The sequence below is a fragment of the Malus sylvestris genome, chromosome 13, assembly GCF_916048215.2.
Source record: "Malus sylvestris chromosome 13, drMalSylv7.2, whole genome shotgun sequence".
Classification (NCBI taxonomy): Eukaryota; Viridiplantae; Streptophyta; class Magnoliopsida; order Rosales; family Rosaceae; genus Malus; species Malus sylvestris.
In genome coordinates this window covers 11,567,228-11,583,295 of record NC_062272.1, presented here as the reverse complement: position 1 = coordinate 11,583,295, position 16,068 = coordinate 11,567,228, and the positions used below count along the sequence as shown (strand labels likewise).

The 16,068-nt window shown below is 36.2% G+C and overlaps 2 protein-coding genes across 2 annotated transcripts; both read right to left on the bottom strand.

Moving 5' to 3' along the window:
• Positions 1–2,427: 2,427 nt before the first annotated feature.
• On the bottom strand, positions 2,428–6,874 carry LOC126596975 (acetate--CoA ligase CCL3-like). The gene is made up of 3 exons (XM_050263702.1): positions 6,491–6,874; positions 4,149–4,739; positions 2,428–3,565 (listed from the first exon to the last, which is right to left on the bottom strand). Exons 1-3 carry the CDS (start codon positions 6,704–6,706, stop codon positions 2,669–2,671), a joined length of 1,704 nt encoding a protein of 567 aa, XP_050119659.1. The 5' UTR covers positions 6,707–6,874; the 3' UTR covers positions 2,428–2,668.
• Positions 6,875–13,348: 6,474 nt separating this feature from the next.
• On the bottom strand, positions 13,349–15,775 carry LOC126597745 (chitinase-like protein 2). Its single transcript, XM_050264556.1, has 3 exons — positions 15,329–15,775; positions 14,493–14,652; positions 13,349–13,952 (listed from the first exon to the last, which is right to left on the bottom strand). The coding sequence occupies exons 1-3, from the start codon at positions 15,717–15,719 to the stop codon at positions 13,541–13,543; spliced, it is 963 nt and encodes a 320-aa protein (XP_050120513.1). The 5' UTR covers positions 15,720–15,775; the 3' UTR covers positions 13,349–13,540.
• Between the last annotated feature and the right edge of the window lie 293 nt (positions 15,776–16,068).

The following is a 16,068-nucleotide window of genomic DNA, read 5'->3' as shown; positions in this document are numbered from 1 at the left end:
GTAGACTAAATCATAACAACTAACAACTTTCCTTAACCTCTAAGTATTATCCCTTGATAGTGTATTTACAATATTACCCTTAATAGTGGAATCTCCTACATGTTAATTGTGTATGTTTTTGTAATATACCCAATATGAGATCCTATTATCCAACGCGCTCCTTCATGAGTGGCCCCACATAGGGTCACAAGGGAAAACCAATTATCACGTCAGGAACTGGTCAAGTCATTATACCGGAGCTAACATCAATCAAATAGAAAGCCTAATCGGTCGGTATTCAGTCACTAGAGCCAACGCCAATCTTTTCAAAGGCCTAGTCAATATTCAGTCATTGGAGCCAACACTAATATTTGAGCCTAATCATTCAATCAATACCCTTAAGCTGGAGCTAGTGCAAATTTTTGATACCCTTAAGCTGGAGCTAGTGCAAATTTTTGAAAGCCAAACTTAAGGAAGCTTATTCGAGCCTAATAACTAGGGCCTAGGAAATGTCGAGAGAGTAGCCTACTCTGATACCAACTTAGAATTTATGAATACTTCAATGTTTATAAATATATATACTTGTACAACCCTAATCACAATTAATTTAGGAATCCCATAAAGGGAAGGAATTCTAATACAATTGATATACAATAAAACATTCCTATTCTAAAAAGATGTAGTCGTGTCATGGAACATGAATTGATTTTGGTCAAATTAAAACATATATTTGAGTTGTGATTAGTGGTGAGAACGGTTTGGTGCGGTTGGTTATGGAATAAAACTAAAATCGAAATTGAAATTTGTTGTGGTTCGGTACAATTTGGTTTAACAGTGGGAACAACAATGAAACCGAACCATTTGGTTTTGGCTCGGTTTCAAATGGTTTTGGCCAAACTTATAGTCCTGTTAAAAAATTTGGCTTGTTTTATAGGCCTGTTTTGGTTTGGGGTAGTTTTTCAAGTTTGTTTTGACCTTCAAATTGGAGAGAAGAACACCTTGCAGTAAGTAAAACCAAAATTGATAACCACCATGCTAAAATTCAAGGAAATCCCTTTTGAATTTTCTTCAAAATCAAAAGGAAAAACAAATCCCACAAACCAATAACCTATGCTAAAATTCAAGTATCTAAATCCAAATCCATCTATGTACTCCACCAAATAACCAATTACATCACAACACCTAATTTGCTAATTAAATTAATTATATATATATATATATATATATATATATATGTATATATGTGGTTTGATTCCATATATTATAAACCCAAACCAAACCTTATTTCAAATTTCGGTTTGATTTCAAACTGAAATCATTTCAAAACCACAAAAACCAAACCGTTCGATGTGGTTTGATTCGATCCCAAGTGCCCACCACTAGTTGTGCGAGTGAAGGATTCCTAGTTGTTAATGAGATACGATTCCATATAGAGTAAAATCTCTTTAAAGTAAAACTCTATAATTGAACAACCTCCTTAAAGTCGTAAAAATTTTCTATTCCAACTTGGGACCAGTTATGCATTGGAATAAACTTCATAATACGTTATACTTTTTCTTGGTCCCATCATAAGAAAATACGCCTACACATAGTTATAATTGTTTATAAGTACAAAAATACGAAGAAATAAAATATTTAACGCCCAAGAAATCCTATTTAAGAAATACAACATTGATTAAGGATAAATACGTCAATAAATAATATCTTTTAACCACACCTAAGTAATAATCGCGGAACATCCTTAAAGTTATAAAATTGGTTTTGTTCCAATTGTAGAACTTTAGAGATATTTAACAATTGAAAGTCACATACTTCCAAGTGACCAAAAACCCTTATAATTTCTCAATTGATGTAGAGTTGAATAAATAGATTTGGAGCGGGACTCCCGAATAGATGAAGGACTTAGTTACATCCTCGAGATATTAACGTGACATCGGACCATAATACGATGTAACATGTTTAAAGTTTTCTATATGGTAGTAGTCTGGAACAGCTTAGCATCTTTATTTCATGCAAGTCTTCACATTATACACACTTTACTAAGGCTTGTACCCTTACCTCTAGATTTGTTTAATTTTCTTTTTATATATCCAAGCAATTATCTTTTTTTATTTATTAGCTAGAGGGTAGCGGAGAAGAAGTTAGGTTCGAAATTGAATCTTGAAAACACACTGATATAGCTAACTTGGTTACGTTAATAAGCAATTGTCATTAATATGTCTCAAAGGCTGGGATCAAACCTAATAATGGACCTTAAAAGGAATTGACCTAACAATTATCACATCATTTAGTTCTTGAGACCAATACTAAACTGGATAATTTACCAAATCGTCACATCCTCCTTTTTTGTTCCTTTGAATCAATCAGACATTTGAAAAATGGTATTAACTTAAGACTAGGTCAATATAGGTGATTACCTCAGATACGGCAACAACAAATCAAACACCGTGAGTAAAGCTTTGAGAGAATCTCAATATATTTTTCATAGTTCTGTAATCTGTATAAGAGAACTTAGGTCACACATTAAATCCCGAGAAGGCGAATGTTGGACCTTCGCTCTTCTCGTCGCTTAATCTTACACCCGCTTTTTACCAAAAGAAAAATGACAGAAGAGCAAGAGAACCTAGCTAGGCACTGAATACGACTCAAGCTGTTATTAGCCTTTTATACAATGGCGAATACAATGCAGTTATAACTTACTCATAGAGACAGATCCCAGCTCTTTGGCCTTGGCCCTCAGCAAATGCTTCTGTATCTTCCCGGTAGCGGTCTTTGGCAACGGTCCAAATACCACGGATCTCGGAACAAAATAAGCAGGCAGCTTGGACCGGCAGAACTTCATTATATCTTCTGCCAGATGCTTCTCATCAGAACTGTCGACACCCGGCTTCAATGTCACAAAAGCACAAGGAGTTTCACCCCACTTCTCATGTGACCTTGCAACCACTGATACCTCGAATATGGCTGGGTGTTGATATAGAGTGTTCTCGACCTCCACGCTACTGATGTTCTCACCACCAGAGATGATAATATCCTTTGATCTGTCTCTGATTTCGATATAGCCATCTGGATGCTTCACTGCAAGATCCCCAGAATGAAACCACCCGTTGGCAAAAACTTCCTCATTCACCTTTGGGTTCTTTAAATACCCCTTCATCACAAGATTGCCCCTCAACATTATCTCTCCCATGGTAGCTCCATCTGCAGGAACAGGTTGCATAGTCTCAGGGTTGAAAACATCTACCCCCTCCATGCCAATGTACCGAACACCTTGGCGTGCATTAAGTCGCGCTTGTTTTACAGGGGGGAGTGAGTCCCACTCATGCTTCCACGCACATACTGTGGAGGGGCCATAAGTTTCTGATAGGCCATAAGTGTGCGTCACTCGGAAGCCCTTTTGGGACATAGCAAAGAGAATAGAAGGTGGAGGAGCAGCACCAGCTGTCATCACCTGTACAACATGAGGGAGAGGAAGGATAGTCTCCTCCGGGGAAGCATTGACCAAAGTGTTGAGTACCACGGGTGCAGCACAAAAGTGAGTCACGCCATGCTCAGCTATCGCTGAATAGACTGCCTTTGCTGTAACCTATGAAAATCAACAAAGGGCAGTGTGGGCATGGACGTCTAAGCGAATCAACCAGGGAAAACTAAATGAAAAGATAGCAAATATCTGAACTGTATACTAAAATAATTAACCTCCAAATAAATCCAACATCAACTTACAGAGAAATTTTAGAATTTGAGAAAGAAAATGTGAGGCTCAGTTCTGAAGCTTAAGAGGGGTGCAACCAAACATAAAATGTTGGCTGAACATTATAGATTTATGACGCATGTAAAACTTGACGCTACTTTAACTGCAGCTTGTTGCCAAACTGCAGAAAGTACATACGAGCTCCACAGAGCATGTTGTATTGGGGTCTTAATATTTACTCGGGGAATCAGGGTCACTATGGTACTTGGGGCCAACAAGTTCGTACCGTGCCATTCTGTGCACGAGGATTCAACAGTCGCATGCATATGATGGCCTTCTATATTCTAAAGATGCGGTAATGACTACATAGAATGCAATATAAGCTTTAACACTGAAAAATTCATGGGAGAATAACAAAACTAGTTAATATGCTGAACTAAACGTACAGCTTTAGTAACTACATATATAAGAAATTTACCTGTCGAAGGCATATGTTTGTCCCACAAAGAGCTGCAAGTGACCAAGTGAAACACCAACCATTGCAATGGAACATGGGTAGAGTCCACAAATATACAGCTCCTTCAGTCATCCCCCATATAAGAGGACCACTCAAAGCCATCAGATAAGCCCCACGGTGATGCAAAACCACCCCCTTAGGGCTGGCTGTTGTGCCAGAAGTATAACCCAGAGCAATGCTCTGCCACTCATCCTCTGGTTGTTTCCAAGCAAACTCAGGGTCACCAGTTTCCAAGAATGTCTCATATTCAATGGCACCTCTTCCCACGGCACTTTTTAGTGCCATAGGATCACAACTTTCATCACCTATGACAATTAAGAGTGGAGGCTTGTAATGGCCTTTGCTTTTCTCTGACCAGATCTTCAAAGCTTCCTCTGCCAAGGGAAAAAATTCTTGATCCACCATCACAACTACAGACGATGAATGACCAAGAAGGAAAGCAATAGTCGCCGCATTTAGACGAACATTGACAGTGTTTAATACAGCTCCTGCCATTGGAACTCCAAAGTGAGCTTCAAAGAGGGCTGGCACATTTGGTGCTATTACCGATACCTGTTTCAATATATGAAAAGTGATGTGCCAATCAACAAGCTCCAACACAACACAAGAAGCATATAGCAGAAGCTGATGGTGAGATCCCATGCAAGAGTATAATACAATACGTAAGGTACCTAAAAAATTGATCTGAGATTTTAAAGAGGTGTGATTTATGGTTTCAGAGATTACAATGAATTCCTTTAAGAAATCCAAGTATTACGATACGATGAAAAACGAAAATTTGGTAACCAAAGAAACAAAAGAACCATGCTTCCATGCTAGTCAAAAGTGAATTAAGTCCATGAAAAGGATACCATTATGAATTTGCAAGTACAAAATATCTCTTGATAGAATATCAACAACTAAAAAGGAACTTCAAGAAGCCCCAATAACTAGCATGGGGCAGAGACCATAATTATCAGCCGCGGAAGTGGGGTGATAAAAAAGCAAGACAACATATCAAAAAGGCCATTATCTCAACAAAATATGATCATAAAACAGGAAGGACAAGATTAAAAAAGAAGAAATGATGGTGAAAGCTAATACCCATCTGCATTTTAGAGGAGAAAGGAGATGTTACCAAAGCAATTCATTGCAAATGACCAGGGTCATGATGCATTTGTATTTCATATTATAGTTCTTCGCATGCATCTGGAGTAGAAATAGGTATTTTTTTCTACAGGACCACAGGTAAGTTATTGGATCTTCGAATTGTCCAATTGAAGTTAAAGACGGACAATACTAGTCTTTCTTTGTTCTCTAACTGGATTCCATATCGACATGGGAGATTATTTTTTTCCCTTTCTTTCTAAGGAAAACCAATGCTGTTTGGAAGGATCGTTTTTGGGTCGATAAAGTTACTTGAAGTTAGTTTAAAAATGGGCAGTTCGAGAAATGGACTCTACCATGGGAAAGACATACGGAAACCATTGCCACAAGTGTCTATAAGTTTCTTCTCAGCAACATTGAATATTCAAGTACAAAACAAAGTTAAACCAATTGAAATCCATTAAATAAATACAATGACAAAAGGCAGAACGGACAGTCGGTACAAAACCAAAAGCAAGGGGATTATATAAATATGAGGTACACAGGGATAAATCCAAGGCAACACACAAAGAAATTGAGCTTTTGAATGTGAAACATAACAAAACAAGAAAGCAATCGTCAAGAGCAGCACTTATTTCTGCCGAATGTGGGTACATAAGTACATGTGTTGGTTCAAGTGTCACGATAAAAAGGTAACAAGCTAAATTCCAAACAATCTACTCTTTCGAATTGCTTTTCGAAGGCCTCAAAGTGCTTTCTAACGACTACAAAAACACTTGTGACTACTTTTGGCAGAAAAACTTAAAAGTGCTTCTGAGTCGTAGAAACACTTTGTGGAGAAGTGTTTAGCAGGAAGCACTTCCAAGTGCTTAAAGCATGGACCTTTAACAAAATTCCGTCATGTTTATAAAAAGCACTTTGCATAAGCGCCTTTGAACCGAGCCCAACACAGTACCATTTTTGGATAAATAAACCAAACAGAGATCTTAAATGCTTCATCAAATACACAATTTCCGACTGCAATTTCATTTCCATAAATACCAATTAAACAGGAGAAAGATAACGCTTTTCCATTTCCCATTTCCATAAATTCGACAAGAAAATTATAAAAATATAAAATTTATAATACAAAAAATAAAATCTAAAATTTAAAAATCAAACAAATTTAGCACTCAGGTCAAATGGATGACAGAACTAATAATTAAGGTTTAAGTTACCGTGGTGCCGAGGCCGATGGAGCGCTTGGCGAGAGCGGAGGCCAAACGGCGGCACCGCTGGTAAGTCTGCTGCCACGTGTAGCGAATCGATCCGTGGATCACGGATGTTCTGGTGGGGTGCACCAGAGCTGCTCTATCCAGAAACCACAGCGGCGTTAATGCCGTGTAGTTGGCGTCGTTCTTCGGCAGATCGTCGATGTCTCGCCCCACCACCATCTCTGTTGCACCGGAAAACCCCTCTCTCTATTTCTCTCTGACTAAGAGACTCAGAAGTTCAGAATTATGACAAAGAATCGAACAGCCTGACATTGCTGGCCTCCACCACCAGTGAAGTGACTTATATAGCCAGATTTTCCGGCCGCCTTTTTATTGTTTTTTTTTTTTTTTTTGGAACACGTAGGGTTATACTTTATACTTTTTCCCTTTGGGCATGCTTGGTCGTGCGTATACTTCTTCTAGCGATGGTCGTAGCATACATGTCCTGGAATACATGAGAATGGTGGTGCATGTGTTTTTTTTTTTTTTTTTTTAAAGCTATGGTCGTACATATTATTTTGTTTAATACATAATCTAAAGTACGTACAAAAAGAAAGAAAGATAATTCAAATTCAAAATGCAATAAATCATACGTCGTCAAATTTATTTAGTTTTTGAAAAGATTGTCATCTTAATTTTTGAAGTGGGTTAATTATTTGTTTATTATTGTAACTCTTATGCCAACTCTTTTACATAACGCAGAATTTGTGAAATTAAAAAATTATGTAAGACTTGGTGTTGAAACTACTCTATATGCAAGAGTTGGGAAAAAATTCTTGGAATGTGTAGTAGTACTCATTGGTAAAAAAAAATTAACATAAAATCGTTGTTAAGGTTAATGTTACTGATTAATGTATAGGTAAATTTACTAAAGTATCGTACGTATACACAAACTAATTAAAGACACTCTATTTCTCATTCAAATTTTGGCCATTATTATATGTGAAGAATTATATGTTTTCTTAACGTAACAAGAAGTGGAATGCTCTAAACATTGTTGGAGAGAAAAATATCAGTATTCCGATACATAGCTGGTATAATTACAGCTAAATAATTCTACTTGTGTGCAACAACAATATTAATATATAAGAATGTGTTGTAAACTTCTTAAACAATTTAAGTGTGATTGTGTAAATTTTAGATTAAATTTGATTCTAATTATTCTTTTCAATTAAAACTTGTATTCCTTTGAATAGAATTAAAATTTGTATTCCTTAGGGGTGCGTTTGGTACGTGGGATTGGACGAAACAGAGTGGGACGGACGCGTTCCGTCCCACGTTTGGTGAGCTAAAATTATGTGGAACGCGTGTCCCACGGAACAAAAATGGGTTAGATTTTGGTTCCCCCTCCCCCCTGGAACGGGTTTTTCCATCCCGTGGGACACAAAATTATATTTTTTTGGACACCAATACCCATCTTATTTTTCATTAATTACATTGTCTACCTCCCTCTCTTCTACCCTTGTCTCTCCCGTAGCCCTCTTCTTCCTCCACCACAAACCCAGTAACCCAACTGCTAACCCAATCCCAGCAAACCCATCCGACGACGACGACGTCACCATAGCAAACCCTCTTCTTCTCCGGCACCGTCTGGCGTCACGAACATGACCCGCATCTCGTCATCTTCGTCCATGTAAGCGAGGTGGATCTGATCCGGAACACGACCCGATTCGAAGCTAAGCTCATCATCTGAGGTGGCGAGCAGGTGGGCGGTGCCGGGGAGGGGGTTGTGGTCCTGGTCGAGGTGGTTGGGGTCGACCTCGGACTCGTTCCAGCGGAAAATCCAGAAGGAGTAGTTGAATCGGAGATTGACCAGAGGGAGGGAAATGGAGCCCGACCCAGATTTCCATGTGGGGCAGAGGAAAGGAACTTATAGTCTATAAAGTTGTCATGGTGGGAGGAAGGGGGCGAGTAGATGCCGAGCCAGTTAAGTCGAGAAGGCGAGTCGATGTCGAACCATTGGATTAGGACAGAATCGTCCGATTTGGAGAGGGAGGTTGGGGAGAGAGAGAGTGAAATAGTTTGGTGGGTCAGAGGGAAGAAGGTGTACAAACAAGGCTAAGTTAGTCATTTAACACGAAATCCGAACCGTTCCGTCCTATGCATGCCAAACATAACACGAACCTCCATTTCGTTTCTTTCCGTCCCGTCCCGTCTCATCTGCGTACCAAACGGTACCTAGAGGATGGTGATTTCTTCTCTCTTTCTGTTTCTCTCTCTATTTCTCTTTGACTCAAAGACTCAGAAGTTCAGAATTATGACAAAGAAGCTGACAGTCTGACATTGTTGGCCTCCACCACCAGTGAAGTGACTCATATATCCAGATTTTCCAGCCACTTTTTATTTTATTTTATTTTATTTTTATTTTTTTGTGGAACACGTAGGGTTCTAGTTTACACCTTTTCCCCTTGGGCATGCTTTGTCGTGCGTACACTTTGTATCTTGCATTTCCTGGAATACATGAGAATGGTCGTGCATGTTTTTTAATTTTTTATTTGAAGCTATGGTCGTACATATTATTTTGTTTAATACAAACAATCTAAAGCACACGAAAAGAAAGAAATAATTCAAACTCAAAATGCAATGGATTATACGTCGTCAATTTTATTTAGTTTTTTAAAAGAATATCATCTTGATTTTTGAAGTGGTTTAATGATTTGTTTATTATTGTAACTGTTATGCCAACTCTTCTACATAACGAAGAATTTCTGAAATTATAAAATTATGTAAGACTTGTTATTGAAGCTACTCTATATGCAAGAGTTGGGAAAAAATTCTTGGAATGTGTTGTAGTGCTCATCAGTAAAAAAAAACATAAAATCGTTATTAAGGTTAATGTTACTGATTAATGTATAGGTAAATTTACTAAAGTATTGTACATATATAAAAACTTATTAGAGACACTCTATTTCTCGTTCAAACTTTGGACATTATCATATATGAAGAATTGTATGTTTTCTTAACGCAACAAGAAGTGGAATGTTCTAAACATTGCTAAAGAGAAAAAAAAATCAGTATTCCAATACATAGATGGTATAAATACAACTAAGTAATTCTACCTACCTGCAACAACAATATTAATATTACTAGCCTGCATGCACACGCTCACGCGCGTGCAGAAGACATTTTTTGAATCATGACGTGCTACACGCAACTTACACGTTTTAAATGTACTTATATGCACAAATTGACAAAATGAAAGTTAAATATTTGAAGTAAATGAATAATCTTAGATCATGCTAGAAGAAACCCCTTATAAACCAATCAAAGCATCTAAATTCACAAATAAAATCAACATCTATTGAATTTACATTAAGAATAGAGAAAACAATATTTAATAAACAATTGATTGAATCACATTATTATTAGCTCATTGTGAGGCTAAGCCCGCCCCTCCCCCTATCGTTCTTAGTGTAGATAATATCGTTTGTTAAAAAAAAATCATTTGACAACTAATTTAATCACATTATTATGCAGGTGCAAAAAACTTTTTCTATAACCGTCATTACATGCCTCTTAAGATATTTTGATTGTGTTTAAAAATAGAGAAAATAACATTTAACGAACAACTGATTGAATCACATTATTGTTAGCCTATTATGAGGTACTACGCGCATTTTAAGATGTTTTGAATACAATATTCATGATTTTCCTTATTTTTTATTATATTTTTCTTTCCCCTTCACATGGGCACCATCAACTTTCACTCATCCTTCCATTTTTTTTATTCTTTTCTCTCTTCCCCTGCTTTATTTGATATATTATATTGGGCTGCTTTTGGATTTTTTTGGTTGAGGGGCAATTTTGTCCTAATATTTTTGTCGAAGTCATGACACCAAAACTGGCCTCCAGCTTTATATATAACTAGCCTTCATGCACGCGCTCACGCACATGCAGAAGGCATTTTTTGAATCATGGCGTTCTATACACGACTTACACGTTTTAAATGTATTTATATGCGTAAATTGACAAAAGGAAAGTCAAATATTTGAAGTAAATGAATAATCTTATATCATGCTAGAAGAATCCTCACATAAACCAATTAAAGCAGCTGAATTCACATAATAAAATCAGTCTCTATAGAAATTACATTAAGAATAGAGAAAATAATATTTAATAAACAATTGATTGAATCACATTATTGCTAGCCCATTGTGAGGCTAAGCACATCCCCTCCCTTTTAGTGTAGATAATATCGTTTATTTAAAAAAAAAATCATTTGACAACTAATTTAATCACATTATTATCCGCGTGCGAAAGACCTTTTTTATAACCGGCATTACACGTCTCTTAAGATGTTTTGAACGGGTTTAAAAATAGAGAAAATAATATTTAATAAATAACTGATTGAATCACATTATTACTAGTCTATTGTGAGGCTAAGCCCACCCCCTCTTCCTTAGTGTAAATAATATATTTTGTTAAAAAAATAATCATTTGACAACTAATTTAATCACATTATTATTCACGTGCGACAGACCTTTTTTATAACCGGCATTACACGTCTCTTAAGATGTTTTGAACGTGTTTTAAAATAGAAAAATGAATCACATTATTGCTAGCCTATTGTGAGGTACTAATTAAAAAAAAACAGCACCAAAAAAAAAAAAACTAATTAAAATGACAAAGGCATTTTTTGAATCAGTGTGTGCTACGTGCAACTTACACGTTTTAAATGTATTTATATACGTAAATTGACAAAAGGAAAGTCAAATATTTGAAGTAAATGAATAATCTTAGATCATGCTAGACGAAACCACTCATAAACTAATTAAAGCAACTGAATTCACATAATAAAATCGGTCTCTGTAGAATTTACATTAAGAATGGAGAAAATAATATTTAATAAATAATTGATTGAATCAAATTATTGCTAGCCCATTGTGAGGCTAAGCCCACCCCCTCCCCCCTTAGTGTAGATAATATCATTTGTTAAAAAAAAAACAATCATTTGACAACTAATTTAGTCACATTATTATCCGCGTGCAAAAGACTTTTTTTATAACCAGCATTACACGCCTCTTAAGATGTTTTGAATATATGTTTAAAAATAAAGAAAATAATATTTAATAAACAACTGATTGAATCATATTATTGTGAGGCTAAGCTCACCCCTCCCCCTTAGTGTAAATAATATCGTTTGTTAATAAATAAAAAACAATCATTTGACAACTAATTTAATGTAATTTAATTACATTATTATCCGCGTGCGAAATACCTTTTTTATAATCGGTATTACACGTCTCTTAAGATGTTTTGAACGTATTTAAAAATAGAGAAAATAATATTTAATAAACATCTGATTAAATCACATTATTGCTAGCCCATTGTGAGGCTAAGCCCACCCCCTTCTCCTTAGTGTAAATAATATCGTTTGTAAAAAAAAATAATCATTTGACAACTAATTTAATCACATTTATTATCCATGTGCGAATGACTTTTTTATAACCGACATTAAGATGTTTTGAACTTGTTTAAAAATAGAGAAATTGAATCACATTATTGCTAGCCTATGGTGAGGTACTAATTTAAAAAAACAAAAAAAAAACCACAAAAAAAATAATTAATAAACAAATATTGTTGAAATGATGAAAATGCCCCTGTTTTATTTGATACGGATACCTTTGATATTTTTTATCTTGGGGGTATTTTTGTCCAAATTTTTGTTGAAACTTGGTAACACCAAAATCACTATTCACATTTGTCATTGACTTTATATATAGAATCGATAAGATTGCAAATTTTCAATAACTGGTCTAGTTGCACTTCTCTTCCAAATATTGAGATCCTGACATCCTGGCATCATTTTATTAGTCCAGGTGTCTTTAATGGTATTGGTTAGTCACTGAGTTGAGAATGGGTTTAAAAGTCAAGAGTTTTGTTTATTTGTGTTAAGTGAAAAAAATTGATCCGTCCTCACTCACGAATACCGAACCCATCTAATACCATCTTTTAAGAGAATGAAATCATTGAAATATCACAGGGGTAGAAAGGTATTGAGTTCTAGCATGATGGTATGAGTTCAAACTCCATCGATAGTTAATTTAACTAAATATATCATTTGATCCAAAAAATAAAAATAAAAATCATTGACATATCCTAATTGTGTAGATAAATGTGAGATGTGAGTGTCGGTGATATGTAATGCTTGCATATAAAAATCGAATTCAAGACCTTTAACTTAAAATTAAGTATGAATATCAATAGACCTAATCCGTAATGTTATGCATGTTCAAATTCAATCTAGTAGGAAGCCACTTAGTACTATGGTTTAGTAGTATTCTTATTCACTTATAAGTGAGATGTCCTAGGTTCGATTCTCACCAAAGGAGAATTTAAACCGCATTATTATGGCTAGCCTAGTGTAAGGCTTAACCCATTCACCCACCCTCCTATTGTAGATAATATCGTTTGTTCAAAAAAAAAATTGTAAAACAATGCACCTAAACCTAAATGCCTATTTTGATCAATGTTTTGTGCATTTAAATTCCAGGGTGCAATCACTTAGTACTAGAATCTAGTAATATTCTTCTTCACTTATAAGTGAGAGGTATTAGGTTCGATTCTCGCCAAAGAAGAATTTGGACCACATTGTAAGGTCAAGTCCACCTCTTCTCCATAGTATAGAAAATACCGTTTGTTCAAAAAACTTAATGTAAATAATATCGTTTGTCAAAAAATAAAAAATAAAAATAAAAATCCAGGGAGCAGAACAATCTTGTACAATTGCAAAACCAAATTTGTGTGATGAGAACTAGTAAGTGTTAATTATATATACACACAGATATATATACATGCGCAAGGCTCTAACCAAAAATGGGATTGAAGATTGAAGAGTTTCGAGTATATGCATTATACAACAATAACATAGTTTCATACAATTCAAATTGCATAGATGCAGATAATATTCAGAACTTGTAAACCACAAATCACAAAATTTGCACCAAATAATAAAATGCAGGGCTTACTGCAACATCACACAAAGATAAACTTGAGACAAATCGAATAAAAACCTTAAGAAGACGAAGAAGATGATGAAGGTTGAAAAGCCTTCTGCTCAGCGCAGCTGAGCACATCATGAGGGCCAGCGTCTTCACGGCCGACGCCGACTTTGTCAACGTAATACAGGTAATGGGAGATGATGTTGTTCATGGAGTCAACGTCACCTTGGCCACAGACTTGGTCCCCGTAGAGCACATTCATGGTGGTGCCAAAGCCAGGAACCCTTTTGGACAAAGTGTCGTTCTTGGTTGGCTTCCATTTGCCTACGAAGACGTCGTGGGCTGACGGGATTTTCTTCTTCACTGGTGTCATCCACCTCCAGATTGCAGCCTGGAAGGCTAGGGTTGCATTTTGTTCTATGTATTCTGGATGGTTTAGTAAATCCACCTTTAAGGCTTCACCCGTTTCTCCATAGTTGTAGTTCCTAAGTTCAAAATCACCCAAAAGTAAATGAAAACTAAAACAAAAATTGAAACAAAATCATAAAGTAGAAAGTGATGCTGAATTGTTAAAATAGTCGTTTGACACCTTTCCATTCCAATTTTTCCGTAAGAGAGTTTGTGTGATGACTATTTTAGTATTTTGAAGTACAGTTCTGAATTTTAAAAATTAGAAAGTCAAGAATTGTTATTAACAATATACTTGAATCCCTTCCTCTAGAAATAGCATTCCTAACCTCTTGTCAATCAAGTTCACAATTACATGTATAGTAATTTTTCTTTGTGTTTTTTATGAATAATTTATGTACGTCTCAAACTATGATTTGCAAGAACGAGAACGAAGAATGACAAATTCTACGAAAGAAGCTAACTCATATCTTTGTTTAAACACTCCATAGTAGTTATCATACATTCCATATTCTTTTCATTAGAAAAGAACGTACGATGACTATTTTTTAGTGCTAATAATAGCTCAAAATTCTGGATATGAAAAAAAATCTGGGAATTAGGTGGATTGTTTATACCAATAGAGTGGCAAGGCACCACGGCCATGGTATGAAGCTCCAGGAGAGCAGGGATAAGTGTATTTGTAGTAGTCATCACAGTATAACTGGCTAGGGCTCATTTCCTTGTTGTAGCATAGACCCCAAGCCGTTGGTCCTCCTGTAGCAACCCCATAGCCACCTGAAAATTGAAACAAATTATTATCACTTCATCTTTGTTTCGTTACATATAAGACTGCATAAAATCCTTGTAAATCTAAGCTTCAAAATCACTTCAAGGAAAAGCATTTTGGAGTCATAAACTCCAGCAACAACACTCAACATTCCTAGATTTGTATAGTTTTTATCCTGCGTTGTGAGAAGTTAATTAGGATCAAATTAAGGTGTCAATTCCGTTGTATAGAACCCCAAATTCCAAATTATTCAACTCTTCCTAATTGCAATTGTGGGGATTTTAAACTAAAATAATTTTACGTAACCCTAATCAAATCCATTTCAAAGCAAGTACTAGTTGAATACTTGAATGATGAGAAAAGATTGTTTGGCACTGCACACCAATCTACAATACCTGAGATTGTTGATATTTGGTCAATATATTAACGTTATCATCTTTTATCGACAATGTACAAAATACTGTAGATTGGTACTCGGTACCAAATACAGTAGATTGTTGATATTCGATATCAAGTATTATAAATTAGTACTCGATCCGCATATAGTATATTGGAATTTGGTACCAGATCATGTAGATTGGTGCCTGATGCCCTCCTTTAGTGGTATAGAGAAAAAGAGATCCTAAAGAAATTCCAACCAAATCAACCCAAAAAAACCCTAGAAAGAAATTTTTTATAACTCACATGAAGTTTTACTGCCAACATGGCCAAGAAAAGCAGTAACTTCCTTCATCCCCTGGAGCTTGCCACCTGTGGTACCAAATCCATGAGGCTGGTACTCAGCGGCCGCTGTGATGAAAGAGTGGTAGTCCCAGAACCCCACGGCGTGCGCCACGGGCGAGTTACGCTTGGAAAAAAGGTCCTCAAATTGGTAAGCTTGGAAGTAGTCAGAAATTGTCTGGTTACAACAATAAACAGACCATCCCTTACACTCCCACCCTTTGTCACACACCTTCTTGCCCTTCACTATCTTCACCAACGGCTTCACCACTGACTCCTCTTGACCATTCACAACGTCGACCGCTAGCAGTGTTGCAGCTGCCATTGAGAAAAGCAGAAGCCATTTTTTCTCCATTTTTTTTGCTTTGGTTAATTTTGTGTGGTGGGATGATGAAGGGGGAAATGGAATGAGATTTTATACATGGAATTCAGAATATTAATGGTTGGGGGGAGTGAAGAGGAAAGAAAATGAGTGTGCAACAAATAAGGTTAGAAGGAGACTGTCAATGTGTAACGCTCACCCACCACCTTCTGTTTTTGCTTCAAATTAATTTCTTCTTTTGAGTGCAAGGGAAGCAAAAAGCAGTGAGCATTCGATCAGCTTTTGCTCGCCACTTATGATCCAGATGGGCTTTTGCTGTGTTTTCAGGAGTAAAGGTTTGGAACTTAGTTGGGCTTTTATTGAGTTGGCTGGCTCTTCTCTT